Source organism: Coenobita brevimanus, chromosome 15 (assembly GCF_032717465.1).
Source record: "Coenobita brevimanus isolate Jiangsu-jjx chromosome 15, ASM3271746v2, whole genome shotgun sequence".
Lineage (NCBI taxonomy): Eukaryota > Metazoa > Arthropoda > Malacostraca > Decapoda > Coenobitidae > Coenobita > Coenobita brevimanus.
Genome location: NC_136968.1, coordinates 28,832,138 through 28,859,851, shown reverse-complemented (window position 1 = coordinate 28,859,851; position 27,714 = coordinate 28,832,138). Strand labels below are relative to the sequence as shown.

Below are 27,714 nucleotides of genomic sequence, written 5' to 3'. Positions count from 1 at the left end.
ATGTATACCTGTGGATCATTTTATGCCTGAAGAGGGTATTGGCTATCACCAACCCCCTCCCAGCACAAATGTCCACTAATGCACTCCCATTCTCATCTATTTCAGCAGGCACACCCCACTCACCAACTATTCCATCCACCTTCACATTCCCAACTTTACCATTCATATCACCAATCAAAAACACTCTCTCATTCCTTCCAAACTTTTCCATGCACACTTCCACATTTGTCCAGAACTCTTCTCTCACTCTTCTAGCACGATCTTGCGTTGGTGCATACACACACACAATCGCCCACATTTGTATTCCAACTTTCAACTTTACCCACACAATCCTTGACCCAACTGATCCATACTGTCTTATGCTCCTCTTCCATCTTTTACTCACAACTATACATACTCCTTCCTTTGCCCTCTCATTCTCACCTACTCCTGCACATATACCCCATCCATACTCCCATTCTCTCACACTTTCTCCTCTCCATTTTGTTTCAGTTATTCCACATACATCCACTTTCGCACCCTCAAGCACCTGGACAATCTCTCTCTCTTTCACCTCATCATTCGCTCCTCTTACATTCCATGTACTCGTACTCATTACCAAGTCCTTTGTCCGGTCCTGGGTCGTCATCGTTTGGTCAGTCCTTGTCCGAGGCTTCTTGTTTGTTTTTTTAGTTAGTTGTTTTCCGGGGAGGGGCACTATATATATATATATATATATATATTGTGTGTGTGTGTGTGTGTGTGTGTGTGTGTGTGTGTGTGTGTGTGTGTGTGTGTGTGTGTAACTTTTGACATCTGTTGACCTCAGCTGAACTTTCTCTCTTTCCCGGAGAGCCCCGAGGTGAGATCCTTGGCGCCCCTGATCTGTTTGTGCAGAAGGGCAGCATGATCAACCTTACCTGCATCCTACACGACCTGCCGGAGCCGCCAGCGTACGTCCGATGGTTCCACAAGAATAAACATCACGGCTCAAGGGTAGGTTACCACAGGAGGTTAGGGTGGGGATGGATAGCGTGGGGTAGGGTAAGGAGCGGTATGTTTTGACAAAGAGACAGGGCGTGGCATGACAGAGCATGGAACGGTAGGGTAGGGTAGGGAAGGGTACGATAGGTTACGATAAGACAGGACAGGGCTCGATAGTCCATGACAGAGTGTGGTCACTTAGGGGAAGGTATGGCAGGGTCAGTGCAAGGTAGGCCACAGAAGGGATTGGTAGAGTAGAAGACATATTAGGTCACTACGGGGAACACCAGGATATGGCAGAAGGCAGGCAGAAAGAAAGGACAGGGTAACGCATTATAGGACAGTGGAAGGGCAGGGTAGGTAAATGAGGAGGAAAGCAGGGTAAAGCAAGACAAGGCAAGGGAAAAGATGGTAGTATAAGGTAAGTCATGGAGTATTACCACAGGTTCAGTTATAACAGAGAGTGTGAGAGGGTAGAATAATGCCAACTCTTACTTGCCGACTCCAGTCCATCCTCACGCAGACTCAGCAAAGCCGTGACGTATCAGTCAGTTACCTGTTTAGTCTTATGTATTTCAGGTTTCTTACACATAACATTAACTGCCATATTATCGTTGCTAGCTACATCAGTACTGAACGAATTGTTCTTAAGGAAATAAATTAAGGTTCTCAGATTTAGGTTTCATTATTCCAGAAGCACATTTTTACGACCAAAGCTCATCTATTATACCTGGAAATTACAGCACATGTACAGCAGACTGACGGCGAAGAACATGAAGACATGGAAGCAACTCGTTTGTGGCCAACCCTTCCGGGATGAAGGAGTCTGGCTCTAGTTAGTTCAGCTAGTCCTATTCAGTTAATTTACTCAACTTCGAAAGAGTTCTTCAGCCTGAAGTTGTAAACAACGTAAATGAACAGATACATGAGTGTGTAATGTATGCATGCAAGAATGTATATATGTACACTGTATGTACGTATGTACTGCATTAACTTGCTTGTCCACGCCTGACTATGGCGGACTGCTCAGCTATGCACGTTCAAGCAGTGTTTTAAGGGTCTTGAAAGGAAACCAGGCATTAGAGCCAAGAAACTGTTTTTTTTTTTCTTTTTTCTGTATCTCGCACTAGAGGAGTGGCCCATCCCCACCAGATGCTTCAAGCTCCGGCGTAGGAGTGCAGGGCTTTTGGACTATAGGATGATAAGCTCATGTGGAGATGTGTTGGAAGGATGTGTTTGTATATTTTTTTTTTTCTTTTAACTGTCCAACTTCGGGTGCAACTTTATAATCCGTTTCCTAAGCCCCAGCTATTCTCTTACATACGCCTGCGAGTACTGCACACCTTAAGTCACCAGTTTGACGTAATACCCACCGTGCATATCGAGAACATGGTAGGGCTGTCTCACTCTGGACTGGTGTGATGGTATTAGCTTAGGTCTTTTTGTGTCTTGTCAGTGGGTCTTGTGGAAGATAGAGTACAACTGTAAGGAAAATCAAATATTCAACCTGTTCTTTCACACAGTCTCGGAATGAACTCGTGTACTTTTGGAGAGTAAGCCACATCTCAAACCTGTTGACTACCACTCCCTTATTGAACCACTACCTGTCTCAGCACATGACCAAGAGAATCTCCACAGATTGCGAACATGTGAAAGCATATCAAAAGACATACTACTTAGTAACTATTACCTCCTCTTAAGTATCTGCTGGGATCAAATCTAGGTAAGAGCTGGTAGACGCAGATAATGAGAAGAAGTGAGGTATATTATCACTTTTTTTTTTTACTCAAATGTTTCGTGATACACCATTGACCCAGACCGGCTCCATAACACAGTGTGATTAAACCCATGTTAATATACCTGATGGTATTATTACCTTTTCAAAATCTGGTTATTATTTTCTGTTTGTGGCATTTGCAGGTGGCGATATTTTACCACGGATATTGTCATTAGCAGCCGTCACAACGACCTTCATTACCTGCGTTAGTTTCTATCTGTTTATTGCCAGACACCTCGATCCCGTTAGGGGTGGCCAAAAACATATCTCCTCTATGTCGCCCTGTCCAATGCCACATTACTGTCTTGCTCCCAGCTCACACCCCCCTCTCTCATATACATCTCCACTCCATCCCTCCATCTCATCCTTGGGCTCCCCCTCCCTTTCCCCCCCCCTTCACCTCACTCGCATACACTCTCCTCGTTAGTCTTTCGCTATCCATCCTCTCCACGAGGCCAGACCACCTCAATGTATTTCTCCTAACGGTTTTCATCACATTCACATCCATATTACAAAGCTTTTTCAATTCCTTATTTGTCAGTCTGTCTCACCATGTAACTCCACATACTCCTTTCAAATAACTCATTTCCACTGCTGTCACTCTTGACTTGTGTCCTTCCAACAAGGTCGAAGTTTCACTTCCATAAGTTAGACCTGGCATCACAGTACTGTCATGCAGTGACTTTTTACTTCCGTGCTTACTTCCCTGTCGTACCCTTTCAAGCACTTTACCCTCTAAACTTCCATCTTTACACATCGCACTACCCAAGTACTTACGGCCGTATGCTTAAAGCTAATGTAGGGCCTTTCCTAAGGGCCCTATATCAAAACGGTATGCTAAAAGTTTAAGTAGGGAAAGACTTCCCTCAATATGTAGGGTTGTTCCAACATTTTTTTAAGGGGAGGAATGCTTGGCTTTCGCAAACCCTACATTTAATTATTCGTAACAAAGTAACTCTGTACCTCCAGAAGACATAGAATAATGTAAATAATTTATGTAAAAAATATTTTAACTTGGTAAAAGTGCAATGCAAACATACACGGGAACTGAACCGTTGGTTATTAAAACACGCGGGCTGTACCTTACCGAGTAGTAGGTCAAACTCGGACCCGTCTCTGACCTGGCGGAGACACGCACTGTCATTTTTATTTTTTTAAGAGTAGTTAACAGTAGGCGAGATCCTAAAATTGACATGTGTAAACCACTTTTATACGTTACTCATGTGATTTAACTGAATATAGAACGTTCAATCAATGCTAAAGGTAATAATATACGTTAATATATGTAACGAGAAAGGTACTGTTCTTCGCTCATAGGCCAAACTATGAAGCGTCTTGCCAGCATTGGATCATCATTGCGTTTTAATCTCAGGCACTGCAAACTGTTTTTCATTTTCTTATACCATTATTTGTTATATATCAGCAGCATTCTATTCATACTTCTTGGTAATCGTTAAGGAGACATAGGACCACCTTATTTTGCATTTTTTCCTTGCTTTAGCCCTTCATGGAATTCTTCATGTACTCTCGAATTGTGTTTTCAAGTTACAGTGTTTTTCATTTCTTTTAGATATGGTAAAAAGTGCTAAAAGCGGTGTTTGTTCATGGACAGCCACTATCTTGCTGTGCATGAAGACCGATGGACGCCATCTTAGAGCGCCATATACGATCGAAATTACCCTTGCAGGCCTAATTAAACAAACCTAACCTAAACTTTCGTAACAACCCAACTTTATTTCTCCTAACGTTACCTAACCTATTTGAGACTAACCTAACCAATTTTATGCTAACCCAACCAAACTTATCCTAACCTGTGCGCGAAGACCGACAAACGCCATCTTAGAACGCTATTTTTCAGCGAAATTGCCCTTACCAGTGCTCATTTACCCAAACCTATTATAAATTTTCGTAATTCAACCCTGCCTTATTTATCCTAACTTGTTTTAAGCTAACATAACCAGTTTTAAGGTAACCTAACCAAATTTATCCTAACCTAACCTAACCTGACCTATCTCCAGCGCTATCATATTTACAACATAAGTATTGATTGAAAAGTTTATTACTATAATAGTATATAAAGTATAAGTACAAATAAGTGCTGATATGTAAAAGAATGATGGAAAATTATTTTATTTTGGTGCTGATTGACATCGTCTGGACAAGAATAGGCACAGCGACTCCCACGAGAGCACTTCCGACGTACCAACTGGTCACGCAGGGCTACCAACCACCCCCTTTCCCTTAATGTTCTCTTAACACACCGTGTAAAAATTGAGGGCTTGCTTGTGCTTTCCTTAGTGTGTAAAGTAGGGACCAATGTAGGGCCTCTCCATATGTGTTTAAGCATACGGCCGTTAGATGCATTTATATTTTCCATTTCCTCCTCAACCAGCCTCACTGTACATTCAGTGACTTCATTTCTCTCAAAGACCATAACTATGCTCTTTCCTACATTCACCTTTAGATTCCCTTTCTTACATATACTCGCAGACTCATTCACCAAGCCTTGCAGTTCCCCTTCGTCTTCACATAACACTACAGTATCATCTGGAAACAACAGTACAGGAAGTTTCCAAACACTCCCCTCTCTCATTAGGGTCGCTCCAACATCCACTGCCCTACCTTGTATCTGTTTTAACGCCATCCATATACAGACTGAACAACCATGGAGATATGACACATCCCTGCTTCAATCCAACATTCAGACAGAAAATTTCACTCTGTTCGCTTTCCATACTCACTGCAGCCTTAGTACCGTCATACATACTCTTCACGGGATTCTGCAACTTCCCATTTACTCCATATCCTTAATACTTTCCACATTCCTAGTCTATCCATCCTGTCATATGCTTTTTTCCAAATTCCTTCCTAAAACCTCTCTGTTCTTTTCCAACGAATTCCTCTGTTATTTCCCGCACTCGGTCAATAAGCACCCTACCATATACGATTCCAAGTACACTAAGAAGACAACTGCCTCTATGATTACCACACACTTCTTTTTCCCCATTTCCTTTGTACAGGGGAATAATTATACCTGAATTCCAGTCCTCTGGGACTCTACCTTCCTCCCAGGCCAATCTGCACATCTTCCATATCCATTCTACTATTATCTCTCCCCCATGCTTCAGCATTTCACCACACACTCCATCAGTTCCTGGGGCTTTCCCCGTTTTGACTTTCCTCATTGCTTCCAATACATCCATTCTAGTGAGTCTTTCCTCTCTTCTTACCTCCCCCCCACTCCCAGCCATTCCCAGCCTTATATTAGCATTACTTGCATTCTCTATGTTCAACAGTTCCTTAAAGTGTTCTCTCCATCTGCTGACTTTTTCTCCCTTCTCCACTAGCAAGATACCATTTTTATCTTTCACTCCCCGACTTACTTCTTTATCACCCTGTCTAAACCTCTTTATCTCTTTCCAGAATATTTTCTTACATTCCCTCCACTTTACACTGATTCCCTCTAAATTCCTCATCCATTCTCTTCATACATTCTCACTAAACTTTTCACCTCTCTCTTCCTCCCTATATATAAGTCTCTCTTCTGTTTCTCAGCTTCCTCCACGCCCCTGTTTCTCATCCACTCACTATATGCTTTCTTCTTTTGCGCCACAGCCTCTCTCACCTCTTCATTCCACCATGCTGTTCCTTGCGCACCCTATCGTCTTCTCTTCACCCCACACACCTCACATGCTGCACAGATTTCTTCTGTGAATATCTTGCATTCACCTTCCACGTCCCCCATCTACTCCAAATCATATTTACCTAATCGCTCCTCCACTTCTCTCTTATATTCTGTCTTTTTTCCATCCTTTTTGTAACCTTTTTACCCTCCTTGTATGGACTACTTCCTCCTGTCCTTCCCTTCTCCTCTTCCTCCATTTCATTTGAACCTTGACTTTCACCACCACCAAGTGGTGGTCAGAAAGTCCACTCCCCCAACCTCTGTATGCTCTTGCATCCATTACGCACCTTCTCATTCTGTCATCCACATACACATTATCAATCATTGCCTTACCGTTCATTCAGTTAACCACCTTCCCTTCTCATCACTCCCCATGAATACCTGGGGATCATTTTGTGTCTAAAGAGGGTACTGGTTATCACCAACCCCCTTTATGTCCAACAGAGCATGTAATTTTAGGGACATTATCTGCATTTATATCAGACGATTTTGTTCAGCAGAGTGTCATAGGAGCCTGAATATGTGAATATCTGTTTTTCTGCCCCGTTTCTTATTTTTCTTATTATTTCTCATTTTCCTTGCTTTCTCAATCCCCAAATTCTTCCTCTTCTTCCGCTGCCACCACCATTTCTTCCCGTGACACGCTCCCGCAGATAAGAGAATTCACTATTTTTCGTTCCCTACTCCTCTCCCGACAGCTGAGAGAGAGAGAGATTAAATCTTCGGCATTTGTCTACGCAATTTGGTTTTATATTTAGGCTAATTCTGGACAATACTGTTTAGGGGAAAGCTAAAACGCCTTTGGATAACCCTTTTCCAAGTGCTCATGTGATAAAGCCCTTTTTTGAGCTATTGGAAACGATTATTTATCCAGCTGAGGGAACATTATTTCTCGCCTGTGATGAGACTAGTGTTTTGACTGGAGTACTGTGTGTGTGTGTGTGTGTGTGTGTGACATCGTCTGCTTTCCTTTTGTCTGATTTTTCTTTCTGTCTTACAGTTCTCAATTTATTGGAGATTATTAAAATTCTGTTTTTAACCTAGTTTTGTTTTCATATTTTTGTATTTTTTTCTTTGACTCGTCTGAATTTCCATTATTTCTTCCTTGTGTAGTCCTCGTCTCTTCTTTTATTTGTTCATCTCTTGCTCCTCAGTTTTATTCCTTTTCGTTCTCGTGTCTTTTTTCTTTTTTTTTTTCACCAAATCTTTTTCTCCTTCCTTTCTCTTCTTCCCCCTCATGCTGAGTGCTGGTCCTGCTTCCCTGCCTCTCTCCCGCTCCCCTGCACTGACGGAGGTGTGGTTGACGCTGCTGGGAACTCGTAACAACCCGTTGATTATGGGGCACATGCGTTAAGAGGTTATGGATCACAGCACCTGCAGTATAGTCTCTCTCTCTCTCTCTCTCTCTCTTTTTCCTCCTATTCTTTTCAATCTCTTATTCTTTCTCAGGTTTTCTCATTACCTTCATATTATTCGTTTTTATTTCTGAGTTGCCTGTTATTGTTCTTGTCGCCTCCTCTCTGATCTCATTTTTTTTTCTCTTCCGCCTCAATTTCCATTCGGTTCTTATATGCTTATTATGCATCCCACGAGACTGTCGGGAGGTGTAGCTCACGCTGATGTATACTATTCTTTGCGAGGTGTTGATTACTGAGGCTGCTGTATTGATTGGGGCTGACCCACGATTTTTTCTTAGTCTCTCGTTTTGTTTTTTTCTCTGCTCATATGTGAAACACTGAGTGATGCCGTGTCTATTTTCAAGTGACTGAAGGGGTTGTCCCTCGGCCCTATGAATCAGTTGCCTTTAGGACCCGTGAATCAACATTTATGTATTTAGAAGATTTGCACGTGTGCCAGGCCAAGGCCAGGCGTGTAAATGCCGGTTGTTGCAATACGTGCACATAGTCCATTTTTCGTCTCTGTTGTTCATATTCCTTTAGTTACATTCTTAATTATTTTTCTATCATTACTTTTCTTTCTGTTTCATTTCATTTTTCGTTACTTCCACCAGCGATGTTGGAGGAGGTTATGCATTCACCTATGTTTATCTGTTTGTCCACACGAAATTTCCAAAAGTTCTCCATCAATTTCAATTAAATTAGGTGGAAGGGAGGGCCATGGACCATGAAAGAACTGATTAAAAATTGGGGTGGATCCGGATCCGAAGCATCCCGCACAATATCTCCAAAAGTTCTCAGTGAATTTGTATGAAATTTTGTAGAATGGTGGGCCATGGGCCAAGAAAGAATTGACTGATATTTGGGGGCTGATCCGGATCCGTATCCTATGTACACCACACAATATCTCCAAAATTTCTCATTGATTTTCAGTAAAATCTTGTGGAAGTGCGAGACATGGGTCAAGGAACAGTTGATTAAATTTGAGGAGGGGGGGGAATCCGGATCCTATGTATTCCACACAATATCTCCACGGATCCTTTTTAATGACACTGGCGTTGGCGGAGTTATGCGCTCTCCGAGTAATTCTGTTCTCTCTCTCTCTCTCTCTCTCTCTCTCTCTCTCTCTCGTTTTATTTGCTTCGCTGTTTCCTCGTCTTCCTCTGGTTTTTGTGTTTCCATGTTCTGTTTTAGTCTCTCCTAAGCTGTTGCCGTTCATTTGTATTCATTTCTCATGTCAGCATCTTGTTAGCTCCTGTCGTTTCTTTAATTTTTCTTTCACTTGTGTATCCTTTCGTCTTTTTTTTTTTTTTCTTCTCTTTCCACCCTTTCTAAATATTTCTGTATAATTTCGTTTCTCTTATTTTCTCCCGTGTTTTATGATTTTCTCCTCTGTTCTTCCGTTTGTGTTTTTGTCTTTTTTTATCGCCCTCTGATTCCATTTTTTCCTGGCCCTTTTTTCCTCGTGTCTGTCATTCCTGTCATCCCACTGCAGAGCTCACTGAGGGTAGAGAGGACCCAGCATTTCTCCAGACGAAGGTTTTACAAGATAACATTGTCATAGCAACAACGAGAGCAGCAGAAAACATTTTTGGGATAACTATGGTATTATTAATTTTCCCAATCATATCTCATAGTCTGTGCACATTCGATGTGACTGTTTCCTTTCCTCTAGCCCTTCCCCCTGCCCACTTAATCGTTTGCAGCATTAGCCTAATGGAAATGAGTGTGATCTATCTGCCCCCTTTCCTTCCACTTCTCGACTGTTTTGCGTTTGAATCTCCCATTTTCTGCCATTCCCCTTTCAAGTCGTCTTTTTTTTCCTCTACTGTAGCCCCTTTTCTAATCAGTTACTTTTCTCGTGTAGCACATCATCTACAACAACAGTCTTCGGGGATGTCAGTGATCTTCCTCTTTCCTCCTCTCGTTCCCTCTGTCTTTATTCTTTTTAACCTATTCTTGTCTATCCTGTTGTCCTTATTAACTATATATTCACTTCTTTCCATGCTTCCCTTTTCCTGCTATTATTTTTCGTTCCTAGTGCTTGCTTCGACTGATATATTCACCTCTCCCATTCCTCTCGTCCTCCAGAACATCAGCTACAACAGCAGCCGCGGTGGAGTGTCCATGATAGTGGAGAAGGGCCCCACCACCATCAGTCATCTGCTCATCACCTCAGCCCGCGTTTCAGACACCGGCAATTATACATGTGCACCGGCAGGCCTTAACTCCACATCTGTCATGGTGCACGTGCTTGATGGTGAGTGTAGGGGGTAGAGGCAGGGAGGGAGATGGGCGAATGTGCTCCAGCAGGCCCTAACTCCACACACACACACACACACACACACACACACACACACACACATATATATATATATATATATATATATATATATATATATATATATATATATATATATATATATATATATATATATATATAAAATGCACGTGCTTAATGGTGAGTGTAGGGGATAAAGGTGGGGTGGGAGGTGGAGGAATGATCTCCGGCAGACCTTAACTCCACATTTGTTATTGTACTCGTGTGTGATTGTAAGTGTGGAAGTAGGGGTCGGGAGGGAGGTGGGGGAATTGAGCCATAACATGAAAAATAATGGGTTGGAAACATTGTAACTTTATATTTTTAAAAAATCGTTTTTCGAAGTTCATTGTTCAAATATACATACACTCGAATACCTTGTTTACAGTAGGGTGCATTTTTCTGCCCTGGCGAGTAAGTCCAGTCCAAAAATTAAAGCTTTCTGGCAAAATATTTTTGTATGCTTACTTCTTTTATTCCAAGAATTCGTATCTAAGTGTACCCAAACATTTAAATTTCCTTTTATTTATGTTTTTGTGCGGCCGAATTATTCCAAAGTAACTGTTATGATTAATTTTATGTTCTGTGTCCAAGAACATCAAATTACCACATTTCTGTGTGAATATATTTTTCTACCGCGTGTATAACATCACCCCAAGAATTCTTTAAATGCCATAATTTTTGAATTGCCTTTATGTAGTATCAGAGTGATTCTTATTGTCATTTGTCAGTAAACACTGTATTGCATAGCATAAATAAACTTATTATGGTACATTTTGGTTAAGTGAACTGTACGGTCTTAACAAAATGCAGAATCATTCAGTGATGCAAAAATTATTAAGAAAACTAATCCAAGCAGTTCATTAATATTCAAGATTTCTGGTTAATCCCATGTTGTGCCTCTAAAATATTTATTATGTAAAAATAGACCAGAAGGCCTTGGATGCATAAGCAGAACAGAAGTTTCTGGAGACATAAATAGAACAGAATTTTCTAGATGGATAAATAAAACAGAAGTTTTTGGATGCATAACCATATATAGAGGAGAAGTTTTTGAATGTATTTGTTTCTACGTGACCCAGTTATACAAGTCAAAAACTTTATTTTTTTAACTTATGTCCAGAGATTTCCCTGTGGCTAGCAAAACCGTCTAGTGTTACCCTAGTGACCTTCGTGAGTCGCCTCCCGAGAATTAACCCCTTCAGTCAATTGACATATTCTGTTGGTTTATTCCTGACACCTCCTGACCATTTTATTCACCTTAGGAAAAATCTTTAGTAGTTATGGGTTAATTATGGCTATATTTATAATCTCCAAATAGAAAAACCAGACCCAGACTGAATGAAACTGTCTGTAGATAGGCTAGTGGTGTGCAAAGTAATATAAACGTCACCGGATTAAAGGGGTGAAAGGCCATTAATATTTGTACCTAATTTCTGAGAATAGTGCTTCTCTACTTGAATACTCACACCTTTATACATACATTTTTTACTTTATCAAAATATTTCAGTTGAGAAACTTCTTCATATCTTTTAGCTGTGCAATTTCGTAGTCTTTAAGCTGATTGCCTAATAATAATTGATCAGCACCTCTTTCTAGGCCAAAATATTCCAACCCCAAACCTTTACCTTGTCTTTATGCTATTAATCGTTGTAGTGTTTAAGGTGTGTACCTAAGAATACTTCAATAGCACCGTCCTTCCCCCCACCTCAAGGAGAACTGCCAGCCGCAATGCAGACCAACCGAGGCTCGCTGGTGTGTGCTGGTGGTGGTGGTGGTGGTGGTGTGTGTCTCCTGTATGCTGATATTGTCCTAGCGATACTCTGGCTACGGGGCAGGCTTCACGGCACCTAAGTAAGTGATAATGTGGTGTGGTATAGTGTGCTTTGTTGGTATCGTTGTTAGTGTTATGTAGTTGGTTTATTTGTGTGATGTGGTGGAAAGGTTGCAAGAGGATGGAAAAAAGGCAGAATATAAGAGGGAAGTGGAGAAGCGATTGGGTAAATATGGATTTGAGCAGATGGGGGACGTGGAAGGTGTGTGCAAGATATTCACAGAAGAAACCTCTGCAGCATGTAAGGCGGTGTGTGGGATGAAGAGAAGACGAAATGGGGTGCAGGGAACACCATGGTGGAATGAAGAGGTGAGACAGGCTGTGGCACATAAGAAGAAAGCATATAGTGAGTGGATGAGAAACAGGGGCGTGGAAAAAGTTGAGAGACGAAAGAGAGAGTTATATGTGGATAGGAAGAGCGAGGTGAAAATGTTATTAAGAGAGAATAAGAAGAGAGTGGATGAGGAATTTCGAAGGAATTTGAGTGTAAAGTGGAGGGAATGTAAGAAAATGTTCTGGCACGAGGAAAAGACAGTTAAACAGGGTGCCAAAGAAGTTAGTTGGGGAGTGAAAGATAAAAATGGTAGATTACTAGTGGAGAAGGGAGAAAAAGTGAGCAGATGGAGAGAACACTTTAATGAACTGCTGAACACAGAGAATGAAAGCAATGCGAGTGTAAGTGGCTGGGGAGTGGCTGGGTGACGGAGGGATGTGAGAAGAGTGGAAGAAATCAGTAGGATGGAAGTTGTGGAAGCAGCGAAGAAAGTTAAAATGGGGAAAGCTCCAGGAACTGATGGAGTGTGTTGTGAAATGCTGAAGCCCGAGGGAGAGACAGTAGTAGAATGGATGTGGAAAATGTGCAGATTGGCCGGGGAGGAAAGTAGAGTTCGGGAGGATTGGAAGTCAGATATAATAATTCCCCTGTACAAATTAAAAGGGGAAAAAGAAGTATCTGGTAATCATATGGGCATTTGTCTTCTTAGTGTAATAGGAAGAGTATACGGTAGGATACTTATTGACAGAGTTAGGGAAATAACAAAGGAATTTGTTGGAGAAGAACAGGAAGGTTTTAGGTCTTTAGTGCAAAAGTTTCTGTAGAAGGGAAAGAATTTGTATGTGGTCTTCGTGGATTTAGAGAAAGCATGTGACAGAGTGGATAGACAAGGAATATGGAAAATATTAAGAATATATGGAGTAAATGGGAAGTTGTTGAATGCCGTGAAGAGTATGTATGAGGGTGCTAAGGCTGCAGTGTGTGTGGATAGTGAGCTAAGTTAATTTTTCTATCTGGATGTTAGGCTATAACTGGGATGTGTCGTGTCTCTATGGTTGTTCAGTCTGAATATGGATGGGATTATAAACGAGATAGAAGGTAATGCAGTGGATGCTGGAGCAGCCGTAGTAAGAGTGGGCGGTGTTTTTTGTTAGGAGAAGACGAAGGGGAACTGCAATTCTTGGTGAATGAGTTTGGGAGAGTGTGTAAGAAACGAAATATAAAGGTGAATGTAGGGAAGAGTAAAGTTATGGTCTTCGAGTGAAATGAAGTCACTGAATGTACAGTGAAGTTGGATGATGAGGAAATGGAAAATGTGAGTGCATTTAAGTACCTGGATAGTGTGATGAGTGAGGATGGAAGTTTGGAGGATGAAGTGCTTGAAAGGGTACAACAAGGAAGAAAGGTTGCTGGTCCTTTGAAAACATTGATAAGGAACAGGGAAGTGAGAATAAGTAAAAAGGTCACTGCATGATAATATTGTGATACTAACTCTAACGTATGGATGTGAAGCTTGGACCTTGATGGAAGGACACAGATCAAGAGTGAGAGCAGTAGAAATGAGTTATCTGAGAGAAGCATGTGGAGTTACATGGAGAGACAGACTGACAAATGATTAAGTGAAGGCGCGTCGTGGTGTGGATATGGATGTCATAGAATGCGTTAGGAGAAATACATTGAGGTGGTCTGGCCGTGTGGAGAGGATGGAGAGATAGAGGCTAACGGGGAGTGTGTATGTGAGTGAAGTGGAGTGGGGGATAGGGAGGAGGAGAGTCAAGGATAAGATGGAGGGATGGAGTGAAGAGATATATGCGAGAGGATGGTGTGAGCTCGAGGGAGGACAGTGAAATGACGAGGGACAGGGCGACATGGAGGCTATTTGTTTGTGGCCACCCCTTACGGGATTAAGACGTCTGGCAATAGATAGACAGATAGCATAAAGTCAATATTACCCGAAGTTACGACCTAATACAAAGTCATAAATGGAAAGCGAATTATTTATTGGGGTTATATGCCGAATAAGTCGCTGAGGTGATGATGTTACGGAGCCATCTAAGCCCACAGGAATACAGCTACAGTGCCTATTGCCATTCCATTTTACCCCTTCAGCTCGGGAAAGCCATTTTGTTGTATATAGTTTTTGTTTGGTGTACTCTTACTGACTCTGGACAATTTTATTTAACTTAGGGGAAACTTTCTATTTGGAGAGGTTAAACACAGCGTTCACCGTACTGAGTGTTCAGCTAGGCTAAATAAAATCGTCTGGGTGCAGCAAGATTAAACACAAAGAGGGGACAGTGTAGTAAAAGGATTAACAGGTCTATATATATATACAATGAAACTGAAGCAATATATACACACTGGTCTAGTTAATTACATGTACCATGTGAGGTTGCCAAGCAAATTTATATACATGTCAAGGGAAAAGTGGCTAAAGTGGTTACAGAATAGGGGTTCAGTTGAAATAAGAACTGAATATGTTGAGAGCAAGAAGAGCATAAAGAAACTAGTGAAGAGGAAAAAGAAGGAGGTAATTGAGGGTCTAGGAAGGAAAATGAATGCAAACTACTCTGAAAACAGAAAGTTATTCTGGAAAGAGGTGCGGAAATGTAGAAGTGAAAGCAGAAAGAAATGTGATGGTGTGAGGGATGCAGGTGGTAGATTATTAACCCATGGAGATGCAGTAAGGACCAGATGGAAAGAATATTTTGAAAGCCTGATGAATGGGAATAAAGAGAGCAGAGCGGCTATAAACATGATTGGTTTTGGGGGTGTGCAGAGAAGGAATGCAGTACCAGGAAACGTGACACTCGCACAGATGAAGAGTGCTGTGAAGCGGCTGAAAAATGGGAAAGCAGCTGGGGTTGATGAGGTGTATGCAGAGATGCTTAAGTGTAGTGGAAAGAGTGGAATGAAGTGCTTGTTGGAGATATGTAAGAAGGCATGGATGAGTGAAACTGTGCCTGCAGAGTGGAAAAAAGCTGTGATTGTACCCCTGTACAAAAATAAAGGTGAGCAAAGTGAGTGCAAGAATTATCGTGGCATAAGTTTATTGAGTGTGGTTGGGATGGTATATGGAAGTAAGACAGATATCAGAAGTCCTAGTGAGTGATGAACTGGGTGGCTTTAGGAGTGGTAGAGGATGTGTGGACCAAATATTTGCAGTTAGACAGATAATAGAGAAGGCTTGTGAGAAGGACCATAAGGTGTTTATGGCATTCATGGATCTGGAAAAAGCATATGACAAAGCAGACAGAGAAGGATGGTGGAAAGTCTTGCGCATGTACGGTGTAGAGGGTAAGCTGCTAGGTGCCGTCAAGAGTTTTTATGATGGCAGTGAAGCATGTGTAAGGGTTAATGGGCATCTAAGTGAATGGTTCACAATCGGTGTGGGCGTGTGACAAGGTTGTGTGATATCCCCATGGTTGTTCAATATATATATGGATGGCTGATGAGAGAAGTAAAAACACGAGTAATGGAGAGAGGGATGGCGTTGGTAATGAATGGTGATGGATGGAATATCTCAAATTTGTTGTATGCTGATGATGCAGTACTGCTTGCAAGTACTGGACAGGAACATGGTAGGCTAGTGCAGAGTTTTGCTGATGTCTGTAAGCGTCGTGCCTTGAGAGTAAATGTGGAAAAGAGTAAAGTGATGGTTATTGAGAGAGAAGGTGACTCCCAGTGCGATGTAACAGTGAATGGAGAGAGACTGGAATTGGTGAGAGAGTTCAAATACCTGGGTACAGTGACAGAAAAGAGAGGAAAATGTGCAAAAGAAGTTGAAAGTAGAGTGACACAAGGAAGAAAAGTTGCTGATGCAATGAAGGCCTTGATAAGAAACAGAGGCTTGAGTGTTGCAGCTGCACGAGGCTTACATGAAGGAGTGTTAGTGCCATCTTTAACATATGGGTGTGAGACTATGGTGTGGCATGAAAATGAAAAGGCAAGAGTAAGAGCAGTGGAGATGAGACTGCTGAGGAATGTATGTGGAGTACAGAGGGTGGATAGGACACGAAATAATGTGATTCATGAAAGATGCGGAGTGAGGAAGTCGGTGGACACCAGAATCGAAGAAAGTGTACTGAGATGGTATGGTCATGTGGAGAGAATGGATAACAATAGAGTGATGAAAAAGGTATACCTGAGAGAATTTGAAGGAGGGAGGCGGCAAGGTAGGCCAAGGAGAAGGTGGAGAGATATGGTGGATGAATGTGTGAGGAAGAGAGGTTTGGAAGTCGGTAAGGCTAGGGAACTGACAGGAGATCGAGGTGGCTGGATGAATGTTGTGAGGAGAAGTGCATGATCAGGGATTTTGGCACCCCCTTTTAACATGGCGGCATCTGGATTGACTCTATCAGATACGATTATGTGAAGCTACAGAACGTGGTGAATGTTTTTGACGTATCCGATAGAGCCAGGATTCCGGGGGCTTGTATGATGATTGAATGGAAGCGCGGCCCATTGCATTGGGCAAATTTGGGCTGTCTGGACATTGCTACTCCTCACCCTGCCCTAGGGTGGGAAAGGAGGTCCGGGTGATGATGATGATGATGATGATGATGTCAAAATATGTTTATAAAGTAGCTTAGATATAGGCTACGTCCAGATGCCCTTACTCAACACAGGATGCCCTGTGAAAAGCATGCCAAACATCAGGAAGTTATTCTTGGCTTAATTATGAGGAGTAAATTCTATATCAACATCAGTCCAGTTCTCAATCATTACGAAATCAGAGTTATTGATGACTACGAGTATATGGGTGGATTTTAGCCCATAAGGTCATCCGTGATTGTTGCTTCCTAACAGATGAGGACTGGATTCGTACTGATAGAGCTTTAGACGCTCAGTATTATCCCTGGCATAATCTCCTTATGTCTGGCATGCTTTTCATGAGACACCCTATTTAATATCTTGTAGTATTCATTTCTACTTTGCTTAAGTATGTAGAATTATTCCTCTCGCTCCCACATTCACACATAATCTCCTGTTTCGTCTTTCACTACATTTTTCCGTTTTCCGTTTTATGAAATGTTTTGTTTTTACCAACTTCGTATTTTGTGAGTTCATAGTTAGAGCTTTCTTCTGCACCGTGCTAGAGCAGAGTTTACTTGTACGCCCACCAGATGTCTTGTGAAACGCACTCGACTCTTTACTCTCACCCCTCCACCTCCCCTTTCCCCTTCGCCACCCTCCTCCTCCCCACGTCCCCCTTCCCCACCACCCCCTCCCCCCTCCCTTCCATCCCCCTCTGATGTAGATCAAACGTTTGCCTTCTTCTTTACGTGTAGATTATTACAACTACTTTTCTCAAGGACAAGCTTCCGTCCGCCATTGTGTATTTTAACTCCTTACCTTCCCCTGCTACCGGGCAAGTGATCATATTTGATCACTGAAATGGGCGTACAAAATGGTGCCCCCAAACCACCCGGTGTGTGCCTATTGTGCCTCAGCCAATCAGCAATGTTCAGGCTGTGAGTCTGACTATAATGTCAGAACTGATGCTTGCTCATCATTGGTTGGAAGCACCTCAAAGTTTAGTTACAGCCCAGACACGAAGGAAGCAACACCTCAGCAATTTTGTCTTGACACCCATGACCCTAGCCCCTGATGTAATGTCGGTAAGTTCATAATACCCTGATATTTTGCAGTTGTATAGATGTTGTATAACCTGATATAGGTGTCATTAACGTGGATCACACGGAACTTGGTGAAATTTGTCCGTGAAAAAGTGTGTGACCATATATGATCATATGTCGATCCTCCGACCCGTTCTGACCGAAGGGTCGGAGGATCGAATCCACCCAAGGGTCATTGGTAGACATCAGGAAGGGCATCCGGTCATAAAATGCTACACGCTCCAAACCAAAGTCCTCTACCCAGGGGCAACGCCATAGTCCTTATCCAAAAAAGGGGTACCTGGCGTAAAACTCACTTTTGTCCGTTTACCGTAACACGGTTTTTTCTAAATTACTACATATAATCACTTTGTCCCGTAAGGGGTATTATTTTGTGTTTATGATAAAGTAATATAAAAACACATATACTGGTAACACTGATGATAGTGACCCAAACCAGCATGCCATATGGCCACAGCTTGGGTAGGGATGCTAGAATGTTCCACAGCCAAAAATGACCCATTTCTATTATTTTCTCACAAGTGCACAGTGAAATAAATGTGATTTTGGTAATTTTTTTAGTGATTTCAAATATATTTTTGTTATTGTGAGGCATATACTGAAGTTTTTCCGAGAGATGAGTACTATGACATAAAGTACCAATTATCATGGAGAGCCTATGCCCAGTTTTTTTTTTTTTTTCAGTTTTCATGATGAACCTATGCCCATTTTTTTTTTTCAATTTTCATGGGGAACCTATGCCCAGATTTTTTTAGAAATTCAATTTCCAGAGTTTGCTTGAATTCATTGTTCACGGGGAACTTATTCCATTTTCTGAGTTCATGAATAAGTTTCTAAAGTCATTCTTTTTCCAGCTTTCCTGTGATATGTTCTACCAGAGGAACCACTCCCAGAAGACACCGACTGTGGTGCCAGCAGACCCCAGCATCAGCGACGATGAGAGCCTTGAAGACGATGGCATCAGAGACCCTGACTATGTGCCTGAGCCCCACAACCCAGATACCCCAGGTCCCAGCGATGAGCCCCCCACGAAGAAGAGGTGTACCAGGCCAGTACTTGGGGAGCTGGATGATGATGATGAGGAGAAGGAGGATGTGGCTGAGGAGGAGGGAGAGGAGGAACTGCAACCACCAAGTAAGGGCAAGGACAAAGGCAAAGGCAAGAAAAAGAGCAAGAACACACTGCAGACAAGGCCCACTACATGGAAGAAGGTGGACATAAACAATCCCCCCCTACCCGCCTATCAGCACCAGCCACCTTTGTATGTCCATAGTCCTCATCAGTACTTCAGCAGGTTCTTCAGCCCCCAGCTTATCAAGCATATAACCTACCAGACTAACCTGGACGCCACCCAAAAGGATATTGCTACCTCCTTCTCCACCACTGACAACGAGATCCTTAGCTTCATAGCCATCCTGCTCTACATGGGGACTGTGGAGTGTCCCTCCCTTGACGACTACTAGGCCATGGACACCAGAGTACCTCAAGTGGCTGACTTTATGTCCTCTAAACGCTTTCGACTTCTCCGGCAAACCCTGCACTTCAATGACAACTCACAAATTGCTGACACTATAGACTGCTTTTACAAAGTCGACTTCTCTTCAGCCACCTCAGCGATGCCTTCCGGAGTGAGCCTCAGACTCCAAAACAGTCCATCAACGAGGTGTTTGTGGGCTACAAGGGGAAGACTGCAGGGAATCTGAGGCAGTACATTAAGACTAAGCCGGATAAGTTTGATTTCAAGCTGTTCTGCCGAGTATCAGAGGATGGGTTCATCCACGATATGATACTTTATCAGGCAGGGACGATACTCCAGGCCCACGGCATCCCCCTCAGCAAGCCAGATAGTCTCTGTCCTTGCCAGCACCATGTCCTACTTTACCAACACTGCAATATTTGCAGATAACTTTTTCACCAGCCTTGATATTGTGCAGTACTTTAAACTAAAGACTGCAGGTACACAGGCATGGCTAGGGAGAACAGGATTGGAAAACCTCCACTGAAGTCAGTCAAGGAGCTTGAGAAACAAGCTGTACCTCGGGGGTCCTACGACTATCAGACCACTGATGACAGCATCCTGGCTCTTCGGTGGAGAAACAATAAGGTGGTTACTGTTCTGTCCACTGACCTAGGGGCACATCCTGTCTCCAAGTGCCTGTGGTACTCAAGGGTCACAAAGAAAAAGGAAGAGGTCGACTGCCCCAATATCATCAAGTCCTACAACGCCAGCATGGGGTCATCGACAAAAGTGATATGCTGGTACACCTCTACCGTACCCTGATGAAATCAAAGAGGTGGTACATGAGGCTGTTTGCCTACTGCATGGACGTCTCCGTTACCAACGCCTGGCTGTGCTACAGGCGTGATTGTAAGGCTTTAGGTGAGACAAATGGCCTCTGCCTGAAGGAATTCAGGATGAAGGTGTTCCACTTTGCCAGCAACCGGAAACCAGTGATTCCTTGGCGGCCAAGGAGCTTGACTGCATCCCTCAGAAACAGCACCAGCCCCACCACTTGCGAGCTCCCCAAGCCTGTCCGAGGTCACAGCAGCAAAGCCCCAGACGCCTCATTGTGGTTCGACAGTACCCTCATGCATGTCCCCCTCTACATGACCTGGCAGATGTGTAAGCACTGCAGCTGGAAGGGGCACATAATCAGGTCCAACTTCTTCTGCCAGGTCTGCAAAGTCCATTTGTGCCTGAATGCTGAGAGGAACTGTATCTAGGAGTACCATACGCCTGTAGCAGACAGGAACCAGAAATGTGAGGTAATCTTGGGGAATCTTGGTTCTGAAAAGTACCTGAGTTAAAATATTCATTAAAAAATCCATTTTTTAACTTATTAACTTATAAGGTTTATTTTGTAATAATACAGTGATGAAGTTGTTATTCTGTGTATTCTTTACCATTATATTTACATTTCAAATATTGAATTATTTGGACATTTTTTTACCCTAGACTGGCAAGTGACCATATATGATCACTTCATCTATCGTGATTTGCAACTTTAATATCAAAAATTTTGAAAAATTTTCAGAAGTAATGTAACTTGCAATACTTTGGTGATAGAAACTCCGTGTACAAACAGCTAGTTAAGGAGTTTATTACGAGCTCACAACAAAATAGTCTGCCCTTCTTGAGTGTCTGCTCTGAACTGACACAGTAGTGCCGTCTTCCCAGGCTTGGGCTCTGAGAAAGCGTGCTAGGTCAGCAAGTTTAGTGGGGGCATGTATGCATTGGGGGGGGGGCATATATACATCGGGGGTAGACATATTGTAGGGGGGGGTACACTACTCCCCCGGGTAGCTGAGATGGTGTCTCCTGACACCAGGAGTTATATGGTGTTTGATTATATTACTAAGGCAGGGCCGGGGAGGTTTGTACAAGGGATAAGTATGATACAGGGGCAGTAGGGGAGACATGGCCATGTTTAGAGGAGGGAATTAGAAGGATATATTCATCTAAGATATACCAGGATTAACAGATATGTGTCCAATAAGGGTCGAAGGTATACATAGATATAATGGGGATTATACAATAATATCTTGATACATGATAAACAAGGAGTAGATATGAGAGTTCTTTTGTTGTTCTTCGTTCATTTATATGGCTTGACTTATGAGTCAGCATGGTGCACAGTCTTAGAGGACAGTTTATGCTACCTGTACTTGCTCAATGTCACAAATGCTCCACTAAAAGTGGTGTAAAAATTGGAGACTTCCTAGTATACCCAGCGGCCATAAAGGTGTGCCAGGATTCCTCAACTCCTACTATTCAGACTGATGATAGTACGCCAATTGGTGTATGTACTATTAACTCTATGGGATCTGCGCCGACATATTCACCCGATATGCTCTCACATCTCACTTGCACGGATTTCCCAGAAAATGCGCCTCAACTCCTCGACCTTCTGACCTCGTACAGAAACGTGTTTGCCTTACCCGGTGAACCGATGGGCAGAACAGACCTTGTCAAACATACGATTGAACTACTACCAGGAACTCAGCCGATTTACATACCAGCGTATTGATTTCCTCACAGCCAGAGAAAGCAGACAGATCAAATGGTACAGAACATGTTAGACCAGGACATTATTGAATCCTCTGTCAGTCCATGGAATAGCCCACTTTTCTTAGTACCAAAGAAGGACAGCAACTTTAGACCAGTAGTCGACTATCGTAAGGTCAATTCTGTCACTGTTCCAGACCGTTTCCCGTTACCCGTCCTCACTGATTTGCTAGAATCCCTTGGTGAAAATAACGTAGTCTTTTCATCTTTAGACCTCCTCAGCGGTTACTGGCAGGTCGAAATGGCAGAGTCCTCTCGCCCAGTTACAGCCTTCAGCACCCCTTCCGGACATTTTCAGTTTAAGAGACTCCCTTTTGGTCTGAGAAATGCTCCTTCCGTGTTCATGCGACTTATCCATTCAGTCTTCAGCGGTATGATGGGACACTCTCTTTTTGCTTACCTAGATGATATCATTGTTGTGAGTAAATCCATCCCTGACCATTTTACCAAGCTCCAGCAAGTCTTTGAACGCCTCCAGCTCGCAGGCCTGAAAATCAATCTCCGTAAATGTGACTTCCTGTGAAAGAAAATCAAATTCCTAGGCCATGTCGTAGATGCACAAGGCATTCATACTAATGAAGATAAAACTTAAGCGATTATTAACTTCCCAGAACCTACCACTACCGAAGCTGTACAAAGTTTCCTGGGCCTCAGTGGCTATTATCGTAGATTCATACAAGATTATGCAAAAATTGCCACTCCTCTAACCCACTTACTCAAGCAGAACGTGCCCTTTGTTTGGACTAACGACCAGTCACAGGCTTTCCAAAAGCTAAAGACAGCTCTTGTAAATGCCCCTGTTCTAGCATTCCCTGATTATACCACACCCTTCCTTCTCTGCACAGACGCCTCAGGCACTGGACTTAGTGCCATTTTGATGCAACGCGATGAAGCATCAAGGAAGTGCGTAATAGCGTATGCTAGTCGCACCCTTACAACCGCTGAACGTAACTACAGTGTCACAGATCTTGAAGCACTAGTGGTAGTCTAGTCTTTGAAACATTTCAGAGATATAGTCTATGGTTATCCAGTGCATATCCAAACAGACCACCTTCCACTATGTGATTTGTTCAAGAACCGCAACCTAACAGGTAGGCTAGCTAGATGGTCCGTCATCATCCAGGACTTCAATCCCACTTTTCAATATGTACCAGGCATGTTGAATGTAGTTGCAGACGCACTCTCACGTCACGTAGCAGCAGCTATAACATCACTGCAGCCCGAAGTAACTGAAAACACTACACTAACGTCAGAAGTTGTTTGAAACTTTCAGCGCCAAGACCCCATATGGTCCAAAGTCATTTATTTCCTAGAATCTGGCGATGCCTCGACCTTACCTACTCTGCCAGTATCACTAGATGAGTTCATGCTAGATGATGATCTCTTGTACAGGAAAACACTACTAACAGGCAAAGACATGCCCAATCGCAAAGTATGCCAACTTGTCCCCACTGCCCTGATACCAACGGTTCTTCACGTTGTTCATAATACCCCTCAAGCTTCCCATCCAGGTAAAGACCGATGCTTGCGCCAAACACGTCTCAAGTACTATTGGCCAACCATGAACCGCGATATCAATGCCCACTGTGACTCTTGCCTCTCCTGCCACCGCCACAAAGGATCAGCCGGCTTACCTGCACCGCTCTTACAATACCCAATCCTGTCACGACCATGGGAAACTTTCTCAATCGATCTCTTAAAACTACGTCTCACGGAATCCGGCGCTGAGTACTTGTTCGTAGCGGTCGACCACTTCTCCTGCTACTGTGTCCTCATACCCTCTCTGACAAGACCGCGAAGAGCATTGCACGTGCCTTTGTAGATCACGTAATTTGCCCATTCAGTACCCCTCATACCATTCTTACTGACAACGGTACAGAGTTCAACAATAGCCTTCTAGATGAGATCTGTCACTGCTTTCATATCAGTAAGTGCAATGTCGTGCCTAACCATCCAGCTTCCAATGGCCTTGTAGAACGCCACAATCGAAAAATCTTAGAGTGCCTTAGACATCTAGGCTCCCATAGTTCGTCCTGGGATGACTGGGTTCCCCAAGTGGCATCCTCAATCAATAGCTCCATCAATGCATCCATTGCCGAATCTCCCTTCTTCGTCCTCTTTGGTTTTGACAAGGACCTCCCATACTCTCTCTTATCCTCAAAGCCAGAACCCATCTACAACATGGATGATTATGTTAAACTAAAATTGGCCAACTTCCAGACAATCCACCAGTATGTCCAATCCACTTTGGCTTTCTCTCAGGAGGACATGCTGCAGCGCCAACATAAGTCCGCCTCTCCTATCACTATCAATGTAGGCGATCTTGTCTTTGCTCATTCCCATACGCGTTCCTCTAAGTTGGATGACAAATTTACAGGGCCCCACCGCGTCCTCACTCAACAAGGCAACAAATTTCACCTCCAGGACCTGTCCACTAAGGACACCAGATGGATCCACGTCGATGACTTAAAGTGAGCACCTCGTGGTCTCGTGTTGGAAGAGTCACTTACACAACCTCCTGACCCCCCTTCCCCTCCAAACATCCCTCAGTCTACTCCATCTCCACCTATCCCTCAGTGTCCTTCATCTCCACCTACACCTACTCATTCATCACCCACTCAATATCGGTCCAAACTGCGCTCTGCCCATCAACCTCTTCAAGGCCTCTCCCATTAACTCTACCCTGATTTGCTAGGTACGATGTTAGCGGTCTACCTGCTGGCAGTGCTGACCCTCCTGGGGTCTGGGTCGGGTCAGGACGATGGTGGAGTACGTCCTGGGGCCTTGGTCGGCTCAGGAGGCGAGGTAATGCTTATCGAAGATGTAGCCTCCTTGCACTACGATCTTGCGCCCCTGGCCGACGTAGCCATTGCCCTACCTGCCTACGCACACCAGCTCCACGGAATCAAGACCCATCTCACGGCCATCATGGGGACACACAACCCAAATCAGTATCTCTATAACCTTTTCCTACCACTCTCCTGGCAATTGCAATACATAAGTAACAAATTCACTGAGCTCAATGACACATTTTCCATTCAGACACCCGTTGGTCGTTCTCGTGTGAAACGAGGTCTCTTCGACTTCGGAGGTGAGATTCTGAGTGGCTTGTTTGGCGTTGCTACAGCCTGTGACATTACTGGCATCAAATCTGATCTCGCTTATTTAGCTTCAGCCCTAGAATCCCAATGCCGAGTCATCAAAATCCAACACACTATGTTACAGAAGATTACGGCCCACCTAAATGAAGTCACGTCCACTCTAAACAACTTCACTGATATCTTACAACGACATCTTTCAGATCTCAACGTTATCTCTCAGTTCTTCTACCTCAAACTCAACATGGATAATCTCCAACTGGCCATTGACTCTCTCCTGTCTCAAGTCTCTACCTTGGTTCGTATCCTGGTCGATGCTATCAATGGACGTGTCACTGCTGACTTAGTACCTGTCTCAGCTCTCCGTTCTGTCCTGGAATGGGCTCACTCCACCTTCAGTCTATCCCCAGTCCTCCCCTACTCCTCCCTCGAATATTATTATCCTGTTCTTGGAGCCACTCTTCTCACCAAATACGTCATCAACCATATTCCTCTCAGTTCTGGCATAACCTTTAACCTTTTCCACATCATTCCCTTCCCTTTCCACCTCAACAACTCCTTGTTACAAGTATCTGTTCCTTCCAAATATTTCCTCCTCCCCCATGATCATCTTTCAGTTGCCTTCCTTTCTTCCACAGACCTCCAGAAATGTTCCTCCCTTACTCCGACCTCTTGTCTCTGTGCTGCCCATCTTTTCGCCATCTTCCCTAGCACCGCAACACCGTGTGAGTCTGCTTTAGCTCGCAACCATTCCATCTACTCTGCCTGTTCCTTTGTACCAGCTCCTGAACTCCCGGTCCACCATGCTCACTTCAACCATGTCCAGTACTTCTTCTTTGCTGTTCCCATCTCTGTCACAATCATGTGTCCTGGTTCTTCGGTTCGATCCGTCCCCACTAGTGGTCTCTACAAAGCACCAGACTATTGTACCGTCAGATCAGAGTCCGTCATCACTTACGCCACTCGCTGTCACCAAGCTGTCCGTAAACACTCCTATGACATCTTTCAGCCAATCGACATGCCTTTAACCCTACCATCTGCCAACATTACCATCACCTCCCCTAACTTGCGCGTGCTAACATTCCTCAATGACAGTGACTTCATTATGGATCAATTTTCTCTGGCCTTCAGCCATTCATGGGTTCATCCAACAGTTGTGTTTCCCCCTGTGGTTATCGCTTTCATAGGTTTTCTACTCATCATATGTGCAGTGCATTGTTGTGTCAGGAAAATGGAACGCCGACTCCAAGAAATCAGAGTCGCTACAGGCATAGTACGCCCTACACACGACGTAGAAACTCCGTGTACAAACAGCTAGTTAAGGAGTTTATTACGAGCTCACAACAAAATAGTCTGCCCTTCTTGAGTGTCTGCTCTGAACTGACGCAGTAGCGCCGTCTTCCCAGGCTTGGGCTCTGAGAAAGCGTGCTAGGTCAGCAAGTTTAGTGGGGGCATGTATGCACTGGGGGGGGGGGGCATATATACATCGGGGGTAGACATATTGTAGGAGGTGGGTACAGTAAAAATACCTTAGAATTGGGTCTACTTTTATGGTCAAGGGTAAAAAAATTGAATTTCTCAGTATTTCTATGAGTGCCCGGTAAATGGTTAATTGACGCTACATACTAATTACCCTCTTGCACTCTCCTCACACACACACACACACACACACACACACACACACACACACACAGCATCTGTCAAAAACACTTTACTAGGCTCAAAGACTCAAAGAATAAAACCAGCTTCAGTACACTCAGCATCAAACACCTCAGAACGTTCAGTACAAGACACCATACCGAACAGAATAACAAAGGCAAAGAGATTAAATTTCCACATATAAATTCCACTCGACATAACCTGATTATAAACACCACCGCTAAGCATGCATGAACACTCCCACACAAACCCAAAGTGACTGTAAGAAGATTTTGTAGCTGTTATTTTTCCACCATAGTCTCCATGTCATCAGAGTTGTACAGAGAGAAGTAGCATAGTTTGCTCTCACTTGAGTCCTTAAACCACTTACCAAAGCCATAACAACACCACTAATCCACAAAATCGTCTACACCCATTTCTTAAAATAGTGATGTGAACAGTTTGAAATTTTCGCTATCTATTTCTTTTATCAGTATACCGTACTTCTACAGCTCTTCTGTGTACTGCCTTTCTTTCGTTCCTTACTTTAAGTCTGGAGCCTCAGGTACACCAGGTGGTAGGATGAGAGGTGGCTTTTAGGTTTGGTCCTCACCCACACCACCACCGACAGGTAACTACATTCTAGCAAGAGTAAGTAGGCGACAGTGAGAGGGTTCTTCACAAGGGAACTTGAAGAGATTGTCTTTTTTTTTATTTTTTTATTTATGACCTCTAGCAGACAGTGTTTGTGTGGGGGATGGGTATTTTGCGAGAGTGAGAGATTTCGATACTTAATGCGGACTCTAGCTGACAGTGAAAAGGTGTGTTATTATTTGACAATAGAGGATTCTCAGAGAAACTTAAGATATTGTCACTACTTGTAGCCTCTAACTGACACACTTAGTGAAGTGGTGATTATTCTGCGAGTGAGAAGTTTCATAAGAGAAATTGCACTCATTGCCGCCTCTTGTAAATAATGTCAATGATTAGGAGCAAAGAACAACGTACAGAGAAGTATTGTTG

The 27,714-nt window shown here is 43.3% G+C and overlaps 1 protein-coding gene across 1 annotated transcript in view; it reads left to right on the top strand.

Moving 5' to 3' along the window:
• LOC145390620 (zwei Ig domain protein zig-8-like) overlaps positions 1 to 18,812 on the top strand; it is a 404,864-nt gene extending 386,052 nt beyond the window's left edge. Inside the window, exons 4-7 of the mRNA XM_080265416.1 lie at positions 833 to 975; positions 9,914 to 10,082; positions 11,857 to 11,996; positions 18,744 to 18,812. Of these exons, the coding sequence (XP_080121542.1) occupies positions 833 to 975; positions 9,914 to 10,082; positions 11,857 to 11,996 (452 nt within the window). The 3' untranslated portion in view covers positions 18,744 to 18,812. The remainder of the gene's footprint in view (positions 1 to 832; positions 976 to 9,913; positions 10,083 to 11,856; positions 11,997 to 18,743) is intronic.
• The last annotated feature ends 8,902 nt before the right edge of the window (positions 18,813 to 27,714 follow it).